The sequence below is a fragment of the Nicotiana tabacum genome, chromosome 4 (assembly GCF_000715075.1).
Source record: "Nicotiana tabacum cultivar K326 chromosome 4, ASM71507v2, whole genome shotgun sequence".
Lineage (NCBI taxonomy): Eukaryota > Viridiplantae > Streptophyta > Magnoliopsida > Solanales > Solanaceae > Nicotiana > Nicotiana tabacum.
In genome coordinates, this window is record NC_134083.1 from 119,507,438 (window position 1) to 119,521,824 (window position 14,387).

General features: G+C 38.6%; 1 protein-coding gene across 3 annotated transcripts; it reads left to right on the forward strand.

The window, feature by feature from the left end:
* The first annotated feature begins 561 nt into the window (after positions 1 to 561).
* Positions 562 to 12,471, forward strand: LOC107785897 (kinesin-like protein KIN-7E). 3 transcript variants are annotated; one of them, XM_016607291.2, is made up of 15 exons: positions 562 to 700; positions 5,641 to 5,723; positions 6,293 to 6,630; positions 6,819 to 6,908; positions 7,008 to 7,108; positions 7,307 to 7,420; positions 7,535 to 7,616; positions 7,716 to 7,783; positions 7,891 to 7,956; positions 8,043 to 8,167; positions 8,518 to 8,845; positions 9,746 to 9,850; positions 9,927 to 10,817; positions 11,317 to 11,624; positions 11,884 to 12,471. In XM_016607291.2, exons 3-15 carry the CDS (start codon positions 6,408 to 6,410, stop codon positions 12,233 to 12,235), a joined length of 2,853 nt encoding a protein of 950 aa, XP_016462777.1. In that variant the 5' UTR covers positions 562 to 700; positions 5,641 to 5,723; positions 6,293 to 6,407; the 3' UTR covers positions 12,236 to 12,471. The 3 variants fall into 3 exon arrangements, with proteins under 3 accessions (XP_016462777.1, XP_075108469.1, XP_016462779.1); XM_075252368.1 differs by lacking the exon at positions 11,884 to 12,471 and having other exon boundaries at positions 11,211 to 11,560; XM_016607293.2 differs by lacking the exons at positions 562 to 700; positions 5,641 to 5,723 and having other exon boundaries at positions 7,535 to 7,620.
* Positions 12,472 to 14,387: the final 1,916 nt, after the last annotated feature.

Consider the following 14,387-nt stretch of genomic DNA (forward strand, 5'->3'; position numbering starts at 1 on the left):
CTTCGTCTACTTATTAAACGCATGGAATTTATGTGATAATAGTTCGGGCTAATCAATTTTCGCACCACTAATTAAAAAATAGTCAACATTTATAAAATTATTGAAAAAAAATATTTATTTTGCTGCATCACAGAAAGTTCCAGCATAATATAGTGGAGATTGAATTTTGCTGCATCATGGAAAGTTCCAGCATAATATACTGGAGATTGGTGCACCCGTGTATGAGCTTCCAGTATATTATGCTGGACCAATATATTATACTAGAACTCCAGTATATTATATTGGAATATTTTTTAGATTTTAAATAGTGTTTTCGTTCAAATTTATTTTATATAAAAAATGATTAAATTTTAATTACTTTTGAAACTGTTACTATTTTCCAATTACCGATTTTTTAATTTCACCCGGAATTAAGCACCGATTTCTGGGCCAGGTGGCATTGGTGTCCCGTTTCTAGACGTTTTTTTAAAATAAAGCGAGGGTAAATTTGTCAACGTAGTCCGCACCTCGTCACACGAAAAAAGACGTTGCACTGCACCACTGCAAAAATAAAACTACTACTCCCTCCGATTAATGATCTATGCAGTTCACACAAGTGAACACTGAACGCTGTGTGTGTGTGAGAGAGAGAGGATTTGTTCTATATGTGTGCATTTCTGAGAATTTCTGTCTGTTTTTCTAGGAGAATTTGAAAATGGAGGTAAAGCTCCATCAAATTTCTTACTGATAAATTGTTGCGTTGTTTTTTATTTTTTAGCTACATTCTGTTTTTCAACCCTCATCTTTCAACTTATTGACTGTATTTGACGCGTAAAATTTCATCATCATGAACTGAAAACGAAACTTCAGGTACACTTATATTCAAGTTCACAATTGATTTCGAATTTACAGTTGGACCCATTGAGTTTTCTTTCCTTAGTAGTATCTGTCTGTACTCTTTCTGATAGTTTTTTTGCTGTGCTATTTTTTATTTTTTGGCTATATCATGTTTTACCTTTCGTTTAATTTTTCAATTTAACTAGCTGTATTTAACGTTTAAAGCTTCATCAGGATCATCATCGGTGAACGATGCTTCGGTGTTCTCTAAGCTCCAACGTTCACCCTTGATTTCAAATTTACAGTTGAAAAATATTTTTGTTTTTCTTAGACTATAACTGTGTTTACCCTAAAATCTGAGTAACAATTAAATTTATATTGAGGTCTTAAAGATACGTGATTTAGTCCAGTACTAATTGATAAACAAGAAGATAAACGTATAAATTAAGTGAACAAGCTAAACCAATCCAGTGAATGAACGAGCCTCGACCTTGAGCGGTGATGACCTTGAGGTGCACTAGTATGAACAGTAAACGAAGGACAATAAAGCTAAGGAATAAGTCTGATGAGAGGTGAACGAAAAGTAAGATTGTATATTCTTTGCCAATGATTGATGCCCTTTACAAATGAATGGGCTCCCCTTTATATAATAGGGAGTCCTAAATAAGGTACATTTCCATTCCTAGTAAGGAATCTAATTGTACAGCTGACTAACCGCCTAGTACGAATTCGTACAAATTCGTTCCGGAATTCACGCCTTGATCTTTGTGCCATTGCGGGAATCTCGCTTATTCTGTTACAAGCCCATAACGGCATTATCTCGAGGCCGGTCATGCTTGCCTCGATATTCATCGGATACTTCGATTTTCAAGCTTCGACCTCCGCCATCGGGCTCAAGCTCGGTCCATACTGAACTTGGGCTCGAAGCAACTCTTCGAGCCCATAAAATCGAGCATACCTGATTTTGACCGTATACAGATAGTCCCCGCGTTTCTTAGAATGTAATGACAAGAAACAAATTGAGTCTAGTATCTTTGCTTGTTCTTCCCAAAACACCAAATATTCCAATCTCTATTTTTCCTTGCTTACAAAGGCAAGGTGGCCAAAACATCTAAAACTGTTCCACAAAAGGAAATTGCTCAGGTTCGGGTAAAGGAGGCCGTCGAGTGTCGGTCTCGGAGGGAGACCTTTGAAGAAATCCATGCTCGGGGCTTTATTCTTCGATCGAGACCGATGGCCCCCGAATGACCATTTGAACTAGAGTTTGAGTAGCTCTTAGGATTAATAATCGAGTGAGGATTTGCTCGAACTCGAAACAAAGTTAGCCCTTAGGCTTTATAGGTAGTCCCCGAGTGAGAGTTTGCTCGAACTCGGGTTAAGATAGCCTTTGGGCTTTTACGATCAAGTGAGAACCTGCTCGAACTTGAAGTAAAGTTAGCCCTTAGGCTTTATAGATAGTCCCCGAGTGAGAGTTTGCTCGAACTCGGGTTAAGATAGCCCTTGGGCTTTTATGATCAAGTGAGAACTTGCTCGAACTTGAAGTAAAGTTAGCCCTTAGGCTTTATAGATAGTCCCCGAGTGAGAGTTTGCTCGAACTCGGGTTAAGATAGCCCTTGGGCTTTTATGATCATGTGAGAACTTGCTCGAACTCGAAGTAGAATTAGCCCTTAGGCCTTTGTATTTGTTACGGACTTCGGACGTCTTCGATCCGCGTTAATTTGGCTGTAGCCTCTTTAGTTCGGAACTTGCCTCTTGGGCTTACTTTTTGTTTCACTTCGAGCTTGTCCGAAGTGTCAGTTCCCGAGTGGGATGGCCGTGGCCTGTAAAATCGAAGGTCGCCCTTAAGGTCTTATGGTCTCGAAATGTTAGTAGTTCGATTTCATTTGTTTTTTCGTACGGCAGTCCTCAAGCGTGGGGTTAGTTGTTCGAACTTCCGTCATGATCGGCCCTTAGGCCTGTTTACACAATTGATCAAGAGTATGAAATAGAAAATTTTTCTAAAAGCAAGAGATATCGGGAAGGAAAAATACTTCTTTCAATAGATGATTATACATGCGTGCATGTTTGATGTTAGGGCTCGAGTAACCTATATGGGCATGGTTCATCTGACCGTTTGACCCTTACAACATTTTCCTATCGAGGCCCTGTTGTCATGAAGTAATTTCCTTGCAACAAAGTAGATATTCGAGGGTAACGCCCCCCAGTACCTGAGGCTTATTGTAGGGAACCTCGGATATTGTTGAACTGCTCTAAGTTATCGCGAACAATGGTTGCTTCGTTAGAAACCTCGCCGGAAAAACCCATTTGGGACAAAAACCGGCCTAAGGGAAAAAGAGTGCAACGCGTGTTTTAAGATCCAAAGCTTCGTGCCGATCCTTGTCGATAGCCTGCAAGTGTTAGTCGAAAACATAGAAAGAATCGGAATGGGGTCATACCTTTATTCGGATTTTGGATATTTAACGTGATCTTCCTAGGCATCAGGCCCTCGTGAATTTTGACCTCGATCATTCTCCTCTCATTTTGTGCGAAGCTTCGCCCAGACCCGCTGCCTCTACGGTCTCCGTTGTACGGTTGATATCGATCTCTATTCGACCTCGGCCCCCGATTGATATCCCTTTTGATCCTATCCATGGGCGCGCTAGGATAAACGGACCCCGAAGGAGTCCCTAGTTGATCATCCTCGACCCTGATCTTCGACTGATATCGATTATGTACGTCGCCCCAAGTGACAGCCGGGTACTCGATTAAACTTTGCTTCAACTGCTGTGAAGCTTTGGAACTCCGAGTGTTGAGACCTTGAGTGAAAGCTTGAACAACCTAGTCATCGGTGACCGGAGGCAAATCCATCCTCTCCGTTTGGAACCGAGATACGAATTCCCTGAGCATCTCGTTATTTTTCTGCCTTACCTTGAAAAGGTCCGACTTCCTCGTTGCAATTTTAATGGCTCCAGCGTGTGCCTTTACAAAAGAATCTGCAAGCATAGCAAACGAATCAATAGAGTTAGGGGGTAAGTTATGATACCATATTAAGGCCCCCTTTGATACAGATTCAATTTCATCATCTTCCAAGTCATTTCCTTTGATGGCGCACGTATACGAGGTGACGTGTTCATTCGGATAGGTCGTCCCGTTATACTTGGGAATCTCGGGCATACAGAACTTCTTTGGAATGGGCTTCGGGGCCGCACTCTGAGGAAAAGGTTTCTGCACGAACTTTTTTGAATCCTCCAAGCCCTTTAAGATCGGGGGTGCCCCCAGTATCTGATCAACTCGGGAGTTATATGTCTCCACTTTCTTGTCATTATCTTCAATCTTTTTATCTCCCGACTCGATCCTTTTAGTGAGCTCCTCGAGAATTTTCATAATCGTGGGATCAGTCCCCGATCCATTACCGTTTGATCTTTCTGGCACCGGCTCAGTTTGGCGAGTAATTTCTGGTTCGACCACACTTGGAGTTTTATGTTGACTTTGAAGCTGAGCGATAGCAACCTGTTGAGCCTGTAGCATCTCGAATATTACCTGGAGACTAACTCCCCCATCTCCTATACCCTGTGTTCCTTGGCCACCGGATCGGACTTCCCTGCGTACACTTCCTTCGGGGTCTGCGCCTAAATCCGCATTCAAAGCGATGTGTTAACTAACATCGACCGGTTCCACTATTGGCACTTCCCTGGGATTAATCGGTGGCACACCGGCTCCCGGAGCAACTACATTGTTGTTTTCCCCATGAAATCCAAGACCATCATCGCCATGTACGGGTGCGTTTTGTGAGTTTGACATGTTTTAACCTGAAAACAAAGAATCTTTGACAAGAACAAGTGTGAAAATAACGTGTGTTATTAGAATCAGCACTGAAACAATCACTATTATCTTTAGCCCTACGGTGGGCGCCAAACTGTTTACCCTAAAATCTGAGTAACAATTAAATTTGTATTGAGGTCTTAAAGATACGTGATTTAGTCCAGTACTAATTGATAAACAAGAAGATAAACGTATAAATTAAGTGAACAAGCTAAACCAAACCAGTGAATGAACGAGCCTCGACCTCGAGCGGTGATGACCTCGAGGTGCACTAGTATGAACAGTAAGCGAAGGACAATAAAGCTAAGGAATAAGTCTGATGAGAGGTGAACGAAAAGTAAGATTGTATATGCTTTGCCAATGATTGATGCCATTTACAAATGAATGGGCTCCCCGCTCCCCTTTATATAATAGGGGAGTCCTAAATAAGGTACATTTCCATTCCTAGTAAGGAATCTAATTGTACAGCTGTCTAGCTGCCTAGTACGAATTCGTACAAATCCGTTCCGGAATTCACGCCTTGATCTTTGTGCCATTGCGGGAATCTCGTTTATTCTGTTACAAGCCCATAACGGCATTATCTCGAGGCCGGTCATGTTTGCCTCGATATTCATCGGATACTTCGATTATCAAGCTTCGACCTCCGCCATTGGGCTCGAGCTCGGTCCATACTGAACTTGGGCTCGAAGCGACTCTTCGAGCCCATGAAATCGGGCATACCTGATTTTGACCGTATACAAACTGAAACTCGAACAATCCGGATCATTTTGTAACTGTTGAACTTTATGAAACTTCTCCGTGGTTCAACTTTTGAAATGAAACTTGACAAATAGGGGGGGATTAAACAACTAAATTAGAATTGAGGTGTAATTGTTGTTGTTTTAGAATTGTTATTAAAAAATGAAGTTGATGGTTTCCTCACTTTTGACATCTTAGATTTTGTTTATGTTTAAAGAGGATTTAGTAGTTGACATCACATCTTTGTTTGCTTCTCCTTTTTTTCCTTTTTGGTTGAAATATCAGCACAAGAATTGAAGCACGGAGGATTCTGGCCGTCCAATTGCAACCCTTATCTATCACTACCTTCAGTGATAACGACACAGAAGGTGGATGGATTCTCTTTCAATATTACTTCTCTATTCACTGTGTGATAAACATGCTTTTGTATTGTTGCCGTGTCAGGGTCCACTAGTGTTTGAAATTTTCCCAGCTTCACACAGTCACTAACTTGGTCTTGAAGCAGATTTGGGTCCACACATTGGTCCCATTAAGCAAAGTTACCATGTCTTTTTTATGCTTCTCATGTTATTTATGCTTAATTTGAAGAACTCAACACCAAAGTTTATACAAAGTGTTTAATTATACTAACTTAAGATTTGGATCCAATATGGATGTAATGAGTGCATTTGCGTCCATTAGACCCAATTTTTATTATTATTATTATAATAATAATAATTATTATTATTACAAAGGTGCACCCACTACCTTCAAGTCTACTCGTAACTCGTGCAAGTATTAGTTAACCTTTGTAATTGTTTGGTATAAGTTGTTTAGTACTTTCTATAGTAGGTCTTCTGGGGATAATAACTCTACTTTTGATTGATCATTGTTGTTTTTCTTCACAAGCATAACTAATATCGCAACATGCTAACTGCCGTTACTCTTCTGTTGGCAGCAATATGAGAGAGTTGTGCTTGCTTTGACGTTTCCTTTGGTGACCCTGAATCATGATGTTGTTGTTATTAGTATGACATGGGTTTTTAGAAAGAGAGGATTGGATAAAAGTAGACATGGGGGCTATTGGTGGTGAAGAACTGATGAAGTGGGAGAAAATGCAAGGGACGGCACTGAGTGGTGAAGAGAAGATTCTGGTTTTGGTGAGGTTGAGGCCTCTGAGTGAGAAGGAAATTGCAAGGAATGAAGCTTCTGATTGGGAATGCATCAATGAAACCACCATTTTCTATAGGAACAGTTTCCAGGAGACGTCTGGACTTCCAACTGCTTATACTTTCGGTAAGAAAACTCCCCATTTCAAGCCTTTGCATTTGGACTTGCTGTTACTCTTAATTCACAATGGAGAATGTGATCATTCAGAGCTATGTTAAGGGTTAGATCTCAAGTACCATATGAAAATGATTTGCCATTGTAATAGATGTTATTTTTCCTCTATCTTATTGTTGTCCCCCCCCCCCTGAAAATAGACAAAGTGTTTAGGGGAGACTGCACAACAAGGGAAGTGTACGAAGGAGGAACAAAGGATATTGCCCTTTCAGTTGTCAGGGGAATCAACTGTGAGTGTTCTCTTTGTATGTCTTTATATTCTTACTTTTATCTCCTTATAAAGTGAAAGACATCTTATCCATTACAACAATCTTAACATATTATTTCAGCAACTATCTTTGCTTATGGACAAACAAGCAGCGGAAAGACATACACCATGAATGGAATTACTGAGTATACAGTGGCAGATATATACGACTACATGAAAAAGGTAAATCTTTTTGAACCGATGTATTGGATAACTTAAATGCCAACTATGAACAGAGTTCATGTGTTGCGTCTCATTACTAAATGGCATTATATTTGCTTTGCATTAGGTATGCTCAGCTGTAAATACTAAATTGCATTTCTTCTTTATTTGCTTGTTCCTTGAGTTTTTGCAAAGGTAATATTTCCTTTTCCTGTCCAGCATGAAGAAAGATCTTTTGTTTTAAAGTTTTCTGCTATGGAGATTTACAACGAAGTTGTTAGAGACCTCCTCAGTTCAGATAGTACGCCGCTAAGAATGCTCGATGATCCTGAGGTGGGTTTCTATTTCTATGTTTTGCAGCCTGTAAAGACAATAATTTCTAGTTCTGTACACAAGCACTGTCATCGAAAAGCTCAAAATAATTTCATATAATTTTGAGTTCTGCAGAACGGGACCATCATTGAGAAACTCACAGAAGAAACTTTACTGGACTGGGATCATCTCAAAGAGCTCTTATCCATCTGTGAAGGCAGGTGTATTACCCCAGCTCTTTTAGATTCTATCAATGTCTAGCAGTGGCACCAAAATTAGTTTCTCCGTGTATCACAAGTTTTGTGGCCCTTTGCAGCTCAAAGACAAACCGGGGAGACCTATCTTAACAAAGCTAGTTCCAGGTCTCATCAAATTCTTAGATTGGTATGCCCCTGTTCTCTCTCTGTCTTGAACAATTTCCTGTGAATTGTGATACATGATCCAGGAGGAAAGACTTATGAACTGGACTCTTTTGGTTTTGCTTTCTTCAGACAATTGAAAGTTCAGCTCGTGAGTTTATAGGGAAGGAGAACAAAACAACTCTTGCTGCGAGTGTGGTACCTGTCAATTAGTTTCCTTTATGATTTTTTTTGGGCATCAACACATGGCCTCCTGATGGAAGGTTTATGATCTTTGAATGAAGAACTTTGTTGATCTGGCGGGAAGTGAACGTGCATCTCAGGCGCTGTCTGTTGGGCAAAGACTGAAAGAAGGCTGTCATATTAATCGCAGTTTACTGACCCTAGGAACTGTCATTCGCAAGCTCGGGTATCATGCTTCTCTCTTAAATCACCTTCCTGATAGGGTGCATATCATTAGTTGATGAAACTATATATGAATGGTTAAGTATGTACTAGATTTCTGTGGTCATTATTCCACAATTCATGTTGGGGATGTCACCTTTGCATATCCCACAGACTAGTGAGGTTAAACTTTACGCTACAAATATCTTAGTATTACTTTGTTTTATGTAAATTTTCTTAGTATCAACATTGATCTAAACCATGGACGAGTCGTTCCTTCTTTCACTCTCTATTAGCTGTTTATACATGCAATTCTGTTTTCCTACTTCCTTAGTCTGAAGCACATCTTTGTGTATCTATGTTGTATAATTGCAGCATGGGAAGACATGGGCATGTGAACTACAGGGACTCTAAGCTAACACGTATCCTTCAACCTGCGTTAGGAGGCAACGCGAGAACTGCCATTGTTTGCACTCTGAGCCCTGTACAGAGTCATACTGAGCAATCTCGAAATACACTTTTATTTGCCAGCTGCGCCAAAGAAGTGACTACTAATGCGCAGGCCAATGTAGTCATGTCCGACAAGGCGTTGGTGAAGCATCTACAGAAAGAGTTAGCTAGATTAGAGAGCGAAATAAGAACTCCTATAACTGCTTGTGATCATGTGGCATTGCTGAGGAAGAAAGATCAGCAGATTGAAAAGGTGATCCTTTCTTCCTAAAGACTCTTGCTCTTGTGCTTGCAATTTAGCAAAAGTGGCTAGTAGACTGTGAATAGGCCAACAGGAGTTGTACGATGTCTGGAAACACAGACATGTTTTGTTTTCTGCATATCCCGATGCTTCTAATAAAAGGCTTCTCTGCATATCCCATGCTTTTGACAAAGTATTGAAATCACTTTTCCAGTTAATAAAGTACTTCACTTGTCTCATCTTATATGATAGTATTTGACTTGACATGGAAGACAGATGTTAGTTTGATTTCTCTGTTCTACCAATGATAGTAAAATAAAATATTAAAATAACGGTTGAAAAGTTAATCTGATAGAAAAATATAACATCAATATTTAAAATTTGTGTAGTTCAATGAATTACTCAATTCTTTTATAAAGTAAAATTTTATTTTACATTTACTCAGATGAAAGCATCCTTATTTCAGGTTTTAGCAGTATATGCAAATGTTTTCGTAATTGAAGCATTTCTACTGACAATATTTCCTGTCCAATCTGGAAAAAGTTGATTTCTTTGGCAGTTACTTATGAAAGTACCCTTTGCTTTGCATCCTTCTTCTGGATTTCATGGTGTTTCTATTTATCCTATTATTGTTGTTGTGATACTAATATTGTCTCCTTTTTGTCCTTTTTTTTTTTTTTTTTTTGAGCCGAGGGTCTTTCGGAAACAGCCTCTCTACTCCTTCGGGGTAGGGGTAAGGCCTGCGTACACACTACCCTCCCCAGACCCCATTAGTGGGATTTTACTGGGTTGTTGTTGTTGTTGTTACTTATGAAAGTAAATCACTAAACTATTTATCAAGTGGAGCTCAGTTCGATCTGACATTATTTTGATTATAGAATATTCACTTGGTTTATGTGGTTCTATATGCAGTTAGAGAATGAAATGAGGGAATTAACTAAGCAGCGTAATCTTGCTCAATCCCGGGTTGAGGATTTGCTGCAGATGTTTGGAAATGATAAAATTTCCAGCCAAAGGGTTTGTATAATGTCTTGTGATTGAGTTAGACATTCGAGCTGTCCTTCATTTGTTGCTTATATCTCAAACTTTTCAGGGTGCATCAAGTCTACTTCCTAAATCACTAGAAGGGAACATGTTTGGAGATGAATGCTCAGTATCTGACTCAATAGCTAAAGCTGAGTCATATAACAGGGACAGTGAAAGTGATGCCACATCCTATGCTATACCTGCTCAATGTAGTGGTAACTTTGGTTTGCATTATCGACATCAAAGGAGCAAAAATTTTGCTTTTGTGACAGGAGAAGATTCTGATGACTTTTGCAAGGAAGTTCAATGTATTGAGGTGGATGAGCCTGGTGGAAATAGAACCTTTGAATCCTTTAGCTTATCAAACAACGAGAATGGAGAAAGAATATCTCCTCCTTCCAGCAATGGACATGTTGACCATAGGGAGCTATCACCACTGTCTCATGGACAAGCAAGCAGCACTAGAAATTGCTTTCCTCATGGGCCTTTGGGGCAGAAAATGCATGACAAACAGAAGACTACAGATTCTCTTGCCAGATTTCACCCTCTTGATTCATCTCCATGTGCCCTTTCAACTAGTATATCAGGTTCTATAAACGTGAAATTAACAAGAAGCAGGAGCTCTAGAGAAAATCTAATGATTGGCTCGTTTTCACCTGAATCTGGGATAGTAGAACAAAGAGAGACTACCCCAACTGACGAGCAAGAGAGAGATTTTCCAGGTAGCCCTGAAGGCCTCCAAAGGAAGCACTGGAAATATCCTCCATTAATTTACGGGAAAACCAGACCTAAATTGTCAAGAAACAATTCACAGTCCTCTAACTGTAGCGCTTTCATGGATGAGCTAAAAAGTGGCAGCAACGCCCCTGGAGATGAGGATATCCCAAGTGTTGACACTTTTGTGGCAGGCCTGAAGGAGATGGCTAAGCTTGAGTATGATAATCAACTGCACAATCAGGTCTGGACTATATTCTTTCCTACTTAAGCTTGTTTGGGGTACCTTGTTTGTTTTCTTCCTGTAAGTTTTGTTAGCATGGCTTTACAGTTAGATATGCAGAACTTACCTTGTGCGTGCCATTTTGCTTTGGTCAATTTAGTGGCAGATAATGCTTGCATAGCCACTTTCTACTCTTCCATGTTTGCGGTTATTGCAGTGACATAAAATAGTTATTCAGCTAGAACAGTGCATGCAGATATCATATATTAGACTCTCTTGTTAGTTTGCTTTTACTTTGTTTGTGGCAACTTTATTTTAGCAATTGGCTGAATTTTTGGATTGATGCGTCTACCAAGACTTTTCCTTATTAACTGATGTCAGAATGTTCTCACTCTCTTTAAATATCTTTACTAGAGAAATTCAATGTCAATAAACATCATAGACCGGAGTAATCACTTGGAAAAGCTGGTCTTTATCCTGAACTTTGTCCTCATTAGATGCATACTGATATCTGTGCTAGGCTCAAGATTCTGGGAAGTCGAAAAGGAATATAAAAAATGTCGGATTGGATCCTATGCCAGACTCATTGGAAGTTCCTTCAGATTGGCCTCTTGAATTTGGGAAGCTGCAAAAAAGGATAATTGAACTTTGGCAGACTTGCCATATTTCATTGATCCACAGGACATATTTCTTCCTGCTGTTTAAAGGTGACCCTTTGGACTCTATTTACATGGAGGTCGAGGTAAGAAGACTTTCATTCCTGAAGGAGACATTTCTCAAAGGAAATTCATCTTTTCAAGGTGGTCAGACAGTCAGTCTTGCGTCAAGGTAAAATTTGCACCATGCTGCTCTCCTGCACTCTTGTTTAATATGTTTTGTCTCTTGTGTATTTTTATACACTCCCTCCTCTCATGCATTCATTTAAATTAGATCAGAGTTTTTTAATTCTTGATACCCTTTTAATGTGTTTGAACCGTATAGGCTGGTAAATTAATAGCTTGACCTAATGCAATATATCAAATCTTGATATATTGCACCTGTGCATCATCTGCTAATTTGAATCAAATTATCTTTTCTCTAATTACAGCCTCAAAGCTCTTTGCCGTGAGAGAGCTACGGTAAGCAGGCTCATATATAAAAGGTTTCCAGGAGATGAGAGAAATGAGATCTTCCATGAATGGGGCATAAAGTTAAGCTCCAAAAGGAGGAGACACCAACTGATTCATCGTTTGTGGAGCGACACAGATATGAATCACGTGATGGAAAGTGCTGCAATTGTTGCAAAGCTGATTAAGTTCTCTGAGCAGGCGCCTGCTCTAAAGGAGATGTTTGGGCTTAGCATCATACCTCCTCCACGCATCGTTAACGATGTCCTTAGGCTGGAAGAACAGTATGGCATCTCTACTGTAAGCTTCTGGAACTGTGGTGGGAAGAAATGAAATTAGTGTATGCTTATTGTTGCTCGGATTAACTGCATGTTTGTCTACCTCATTTTAATTTTTGATTACGCATTCACAAAAAAGAAAAAAAAGAAAAAAGAAAAAAGAAAAAAGAAACTATAATTTACGAATCACACTTGGAGAGGGAGGAACCAAAATATCTCGATTAGTGTCACCATTTTACATATCTCTGATTTTTACCATCCAATGAAATTAAATCTGCTCTTTGTTCTTCACATATGAAACTTTTCTGCTCTACATTTAACAAACTGATCGGCAATCATGTCTTGATTTTCCGCTAACTTTTTCATGTAACCAACAACAATTGGCAGCTTGCATCCCCTTTGGTTCTTTTTCGAACAAAGTTCCAAACTGGCTTTTCAACTATGCAGATAGTTTAACTATGCAGTGCATAACACTTTGCCAGCAAAAAATATCCGGGTGCTGGGATCGAAATAACAAGGCGTCATGCAAAAAGCCTTGGTGATGATAAATCGGATATCAGAAATATATTGTAATATGATTTGATCAATTGAGCTATATATAAGAAAACTAATATGAAAGAAAAAACTATTGAGAGAATGATCTCCCCTCAAACAAGACTATCTTAATGACTACATTGTGAATACTATTGTGTTAAAGGAGGGATCCTTAATTTGTAGAGGCTCCAAGGAAGGGATATGTCGAATATAGAAGAGATATATTTTTCCCTTTTGGGAAATATAAATTAATTATGGTAAATATATTGTCATTCCTTCAAGTAAAAGAAAAATTCAAATATAGTCAGAAAATTAGGGCAAACCCTAATAATTCTCCCGTTTGGCCTAAATTTTCTTGATAAAACTTGATATGTTTGCTTCACATCTTCATCATTACTGCTTGACATAGTTAAAAATAGGTAAAAATTCAAAATTGAAGTCGTGAGTCTTAAAAGAAGTAAGCACGAGTTAAAATTTTTGGAGCCCTGCATTAAAAGTGAGCAGAGTTAAAAGTAAATCAATTATGGTAAATATTCTGCCATTCCTTCAAGTAAAAGAAAAATTCAAATATGGTAAGAAAATCAGGAGAAACCCTAACAATTCTCCCCTTTTGCCTAAATTTTCTTGATAAAACTTGATATATTTTCTTCACATCTTCATCATTACTTCTTAACATAGTTAAAAGTTGGTACAAATTGAAAATTGAAGCCGTGTGTGTTAAAAGTAAGCACGAGTCAAAAATGTTGGAGCCCTGCATTAAAAGTGAGCAGGGTTAAAAGTAAAGCCCTGCGTTAAAAGTGAACAGGGTTAAAAGTGAGAGTTCATACGTTACAATTAAGTATGAGTTGAAAATTGGAGCTCATAAGCATGAGTTAAAATTATTTTTATTTTTAAAATTTAGCAGCAGAAATATTGAAAATATTGTCTCTACCTGTAGTATTATGCACAATTCTTTTTGACAAATATTTTCATTATCATCAAATTGGCCATTGCTTGATCTGGACACCCCTTAACATGTCTTCAACCTCGCTCTAATACCATTTGTTAGCGTCATGCATAAGCTGATAAAGCAAACCTTGATGACGATAAAACAAATAACAAAGGAGAAATTTATCAAAATATAATATTATAATATGACTTGGTCAATTGACACATACATATGAGTAAAGTAATGTAAAAAAAAAAACTATTAAGAGAATAATCTCACCCTAAGCAAGACTTTTTAGTGACTATTATTTGATTTTGTGAAGGAGGAATCCTCAATTTATAGAGGTAAGAAAAGGGATCTGTCGAATATGGAAGAGATCTATATTTTTCTTTTAGGGAAAGTAAATCAATTACGATTAATATTCTACCCTTCATTCAAGTAAAAGAAAAATCCAAATATGGTAAAAAAAATCAGGGCAAATCCTAACAAATCTCCCTTTTGGCTTGAATTTTCTTGACAAAACTTGATCCGCTTTCTTCACGCAATCTTCATTATTACTGCGTGACATGATTAAAAATAGGTACGGATTGAAAATTGAAACAATGTGTTTAAAGTGAACACGAGTTAAATTTTTTGAATCCTGCATTAAAAATAAGCAGGGTTAAAAGTAAAACCCTGCATCAAAAGTGAGTAGTATTAAAAGTGAGACTCCATGCTTAACAGTAAGCATGAGTTGAAAGTCCAG

Bases quoted from the DNA above. Each gene is read 5' to 3' on its own strand.
- LOC107785897 (XM_016607291.2), top strand. From the start codon at position 6,408: ATGGGGGCTATTGGTGGTGAAGAACTGATGAAGTGGGAGAAAATGCAA. The intron at 7,617-7,715 runs GCAGGTGTATTA...GGCCCTTTGCAG, and splicing joins GCTCTTATCCATCTGTGAAG to CTCAAAGACAAACCGGGGAG. The intron at 8,846-9,745 runs GTGATCCTTTCT...TTCTATATGCAG, and splicing joins AAGATCAGCAGATTGAAAAG to TTAGAGAATGAAATGAGGGA.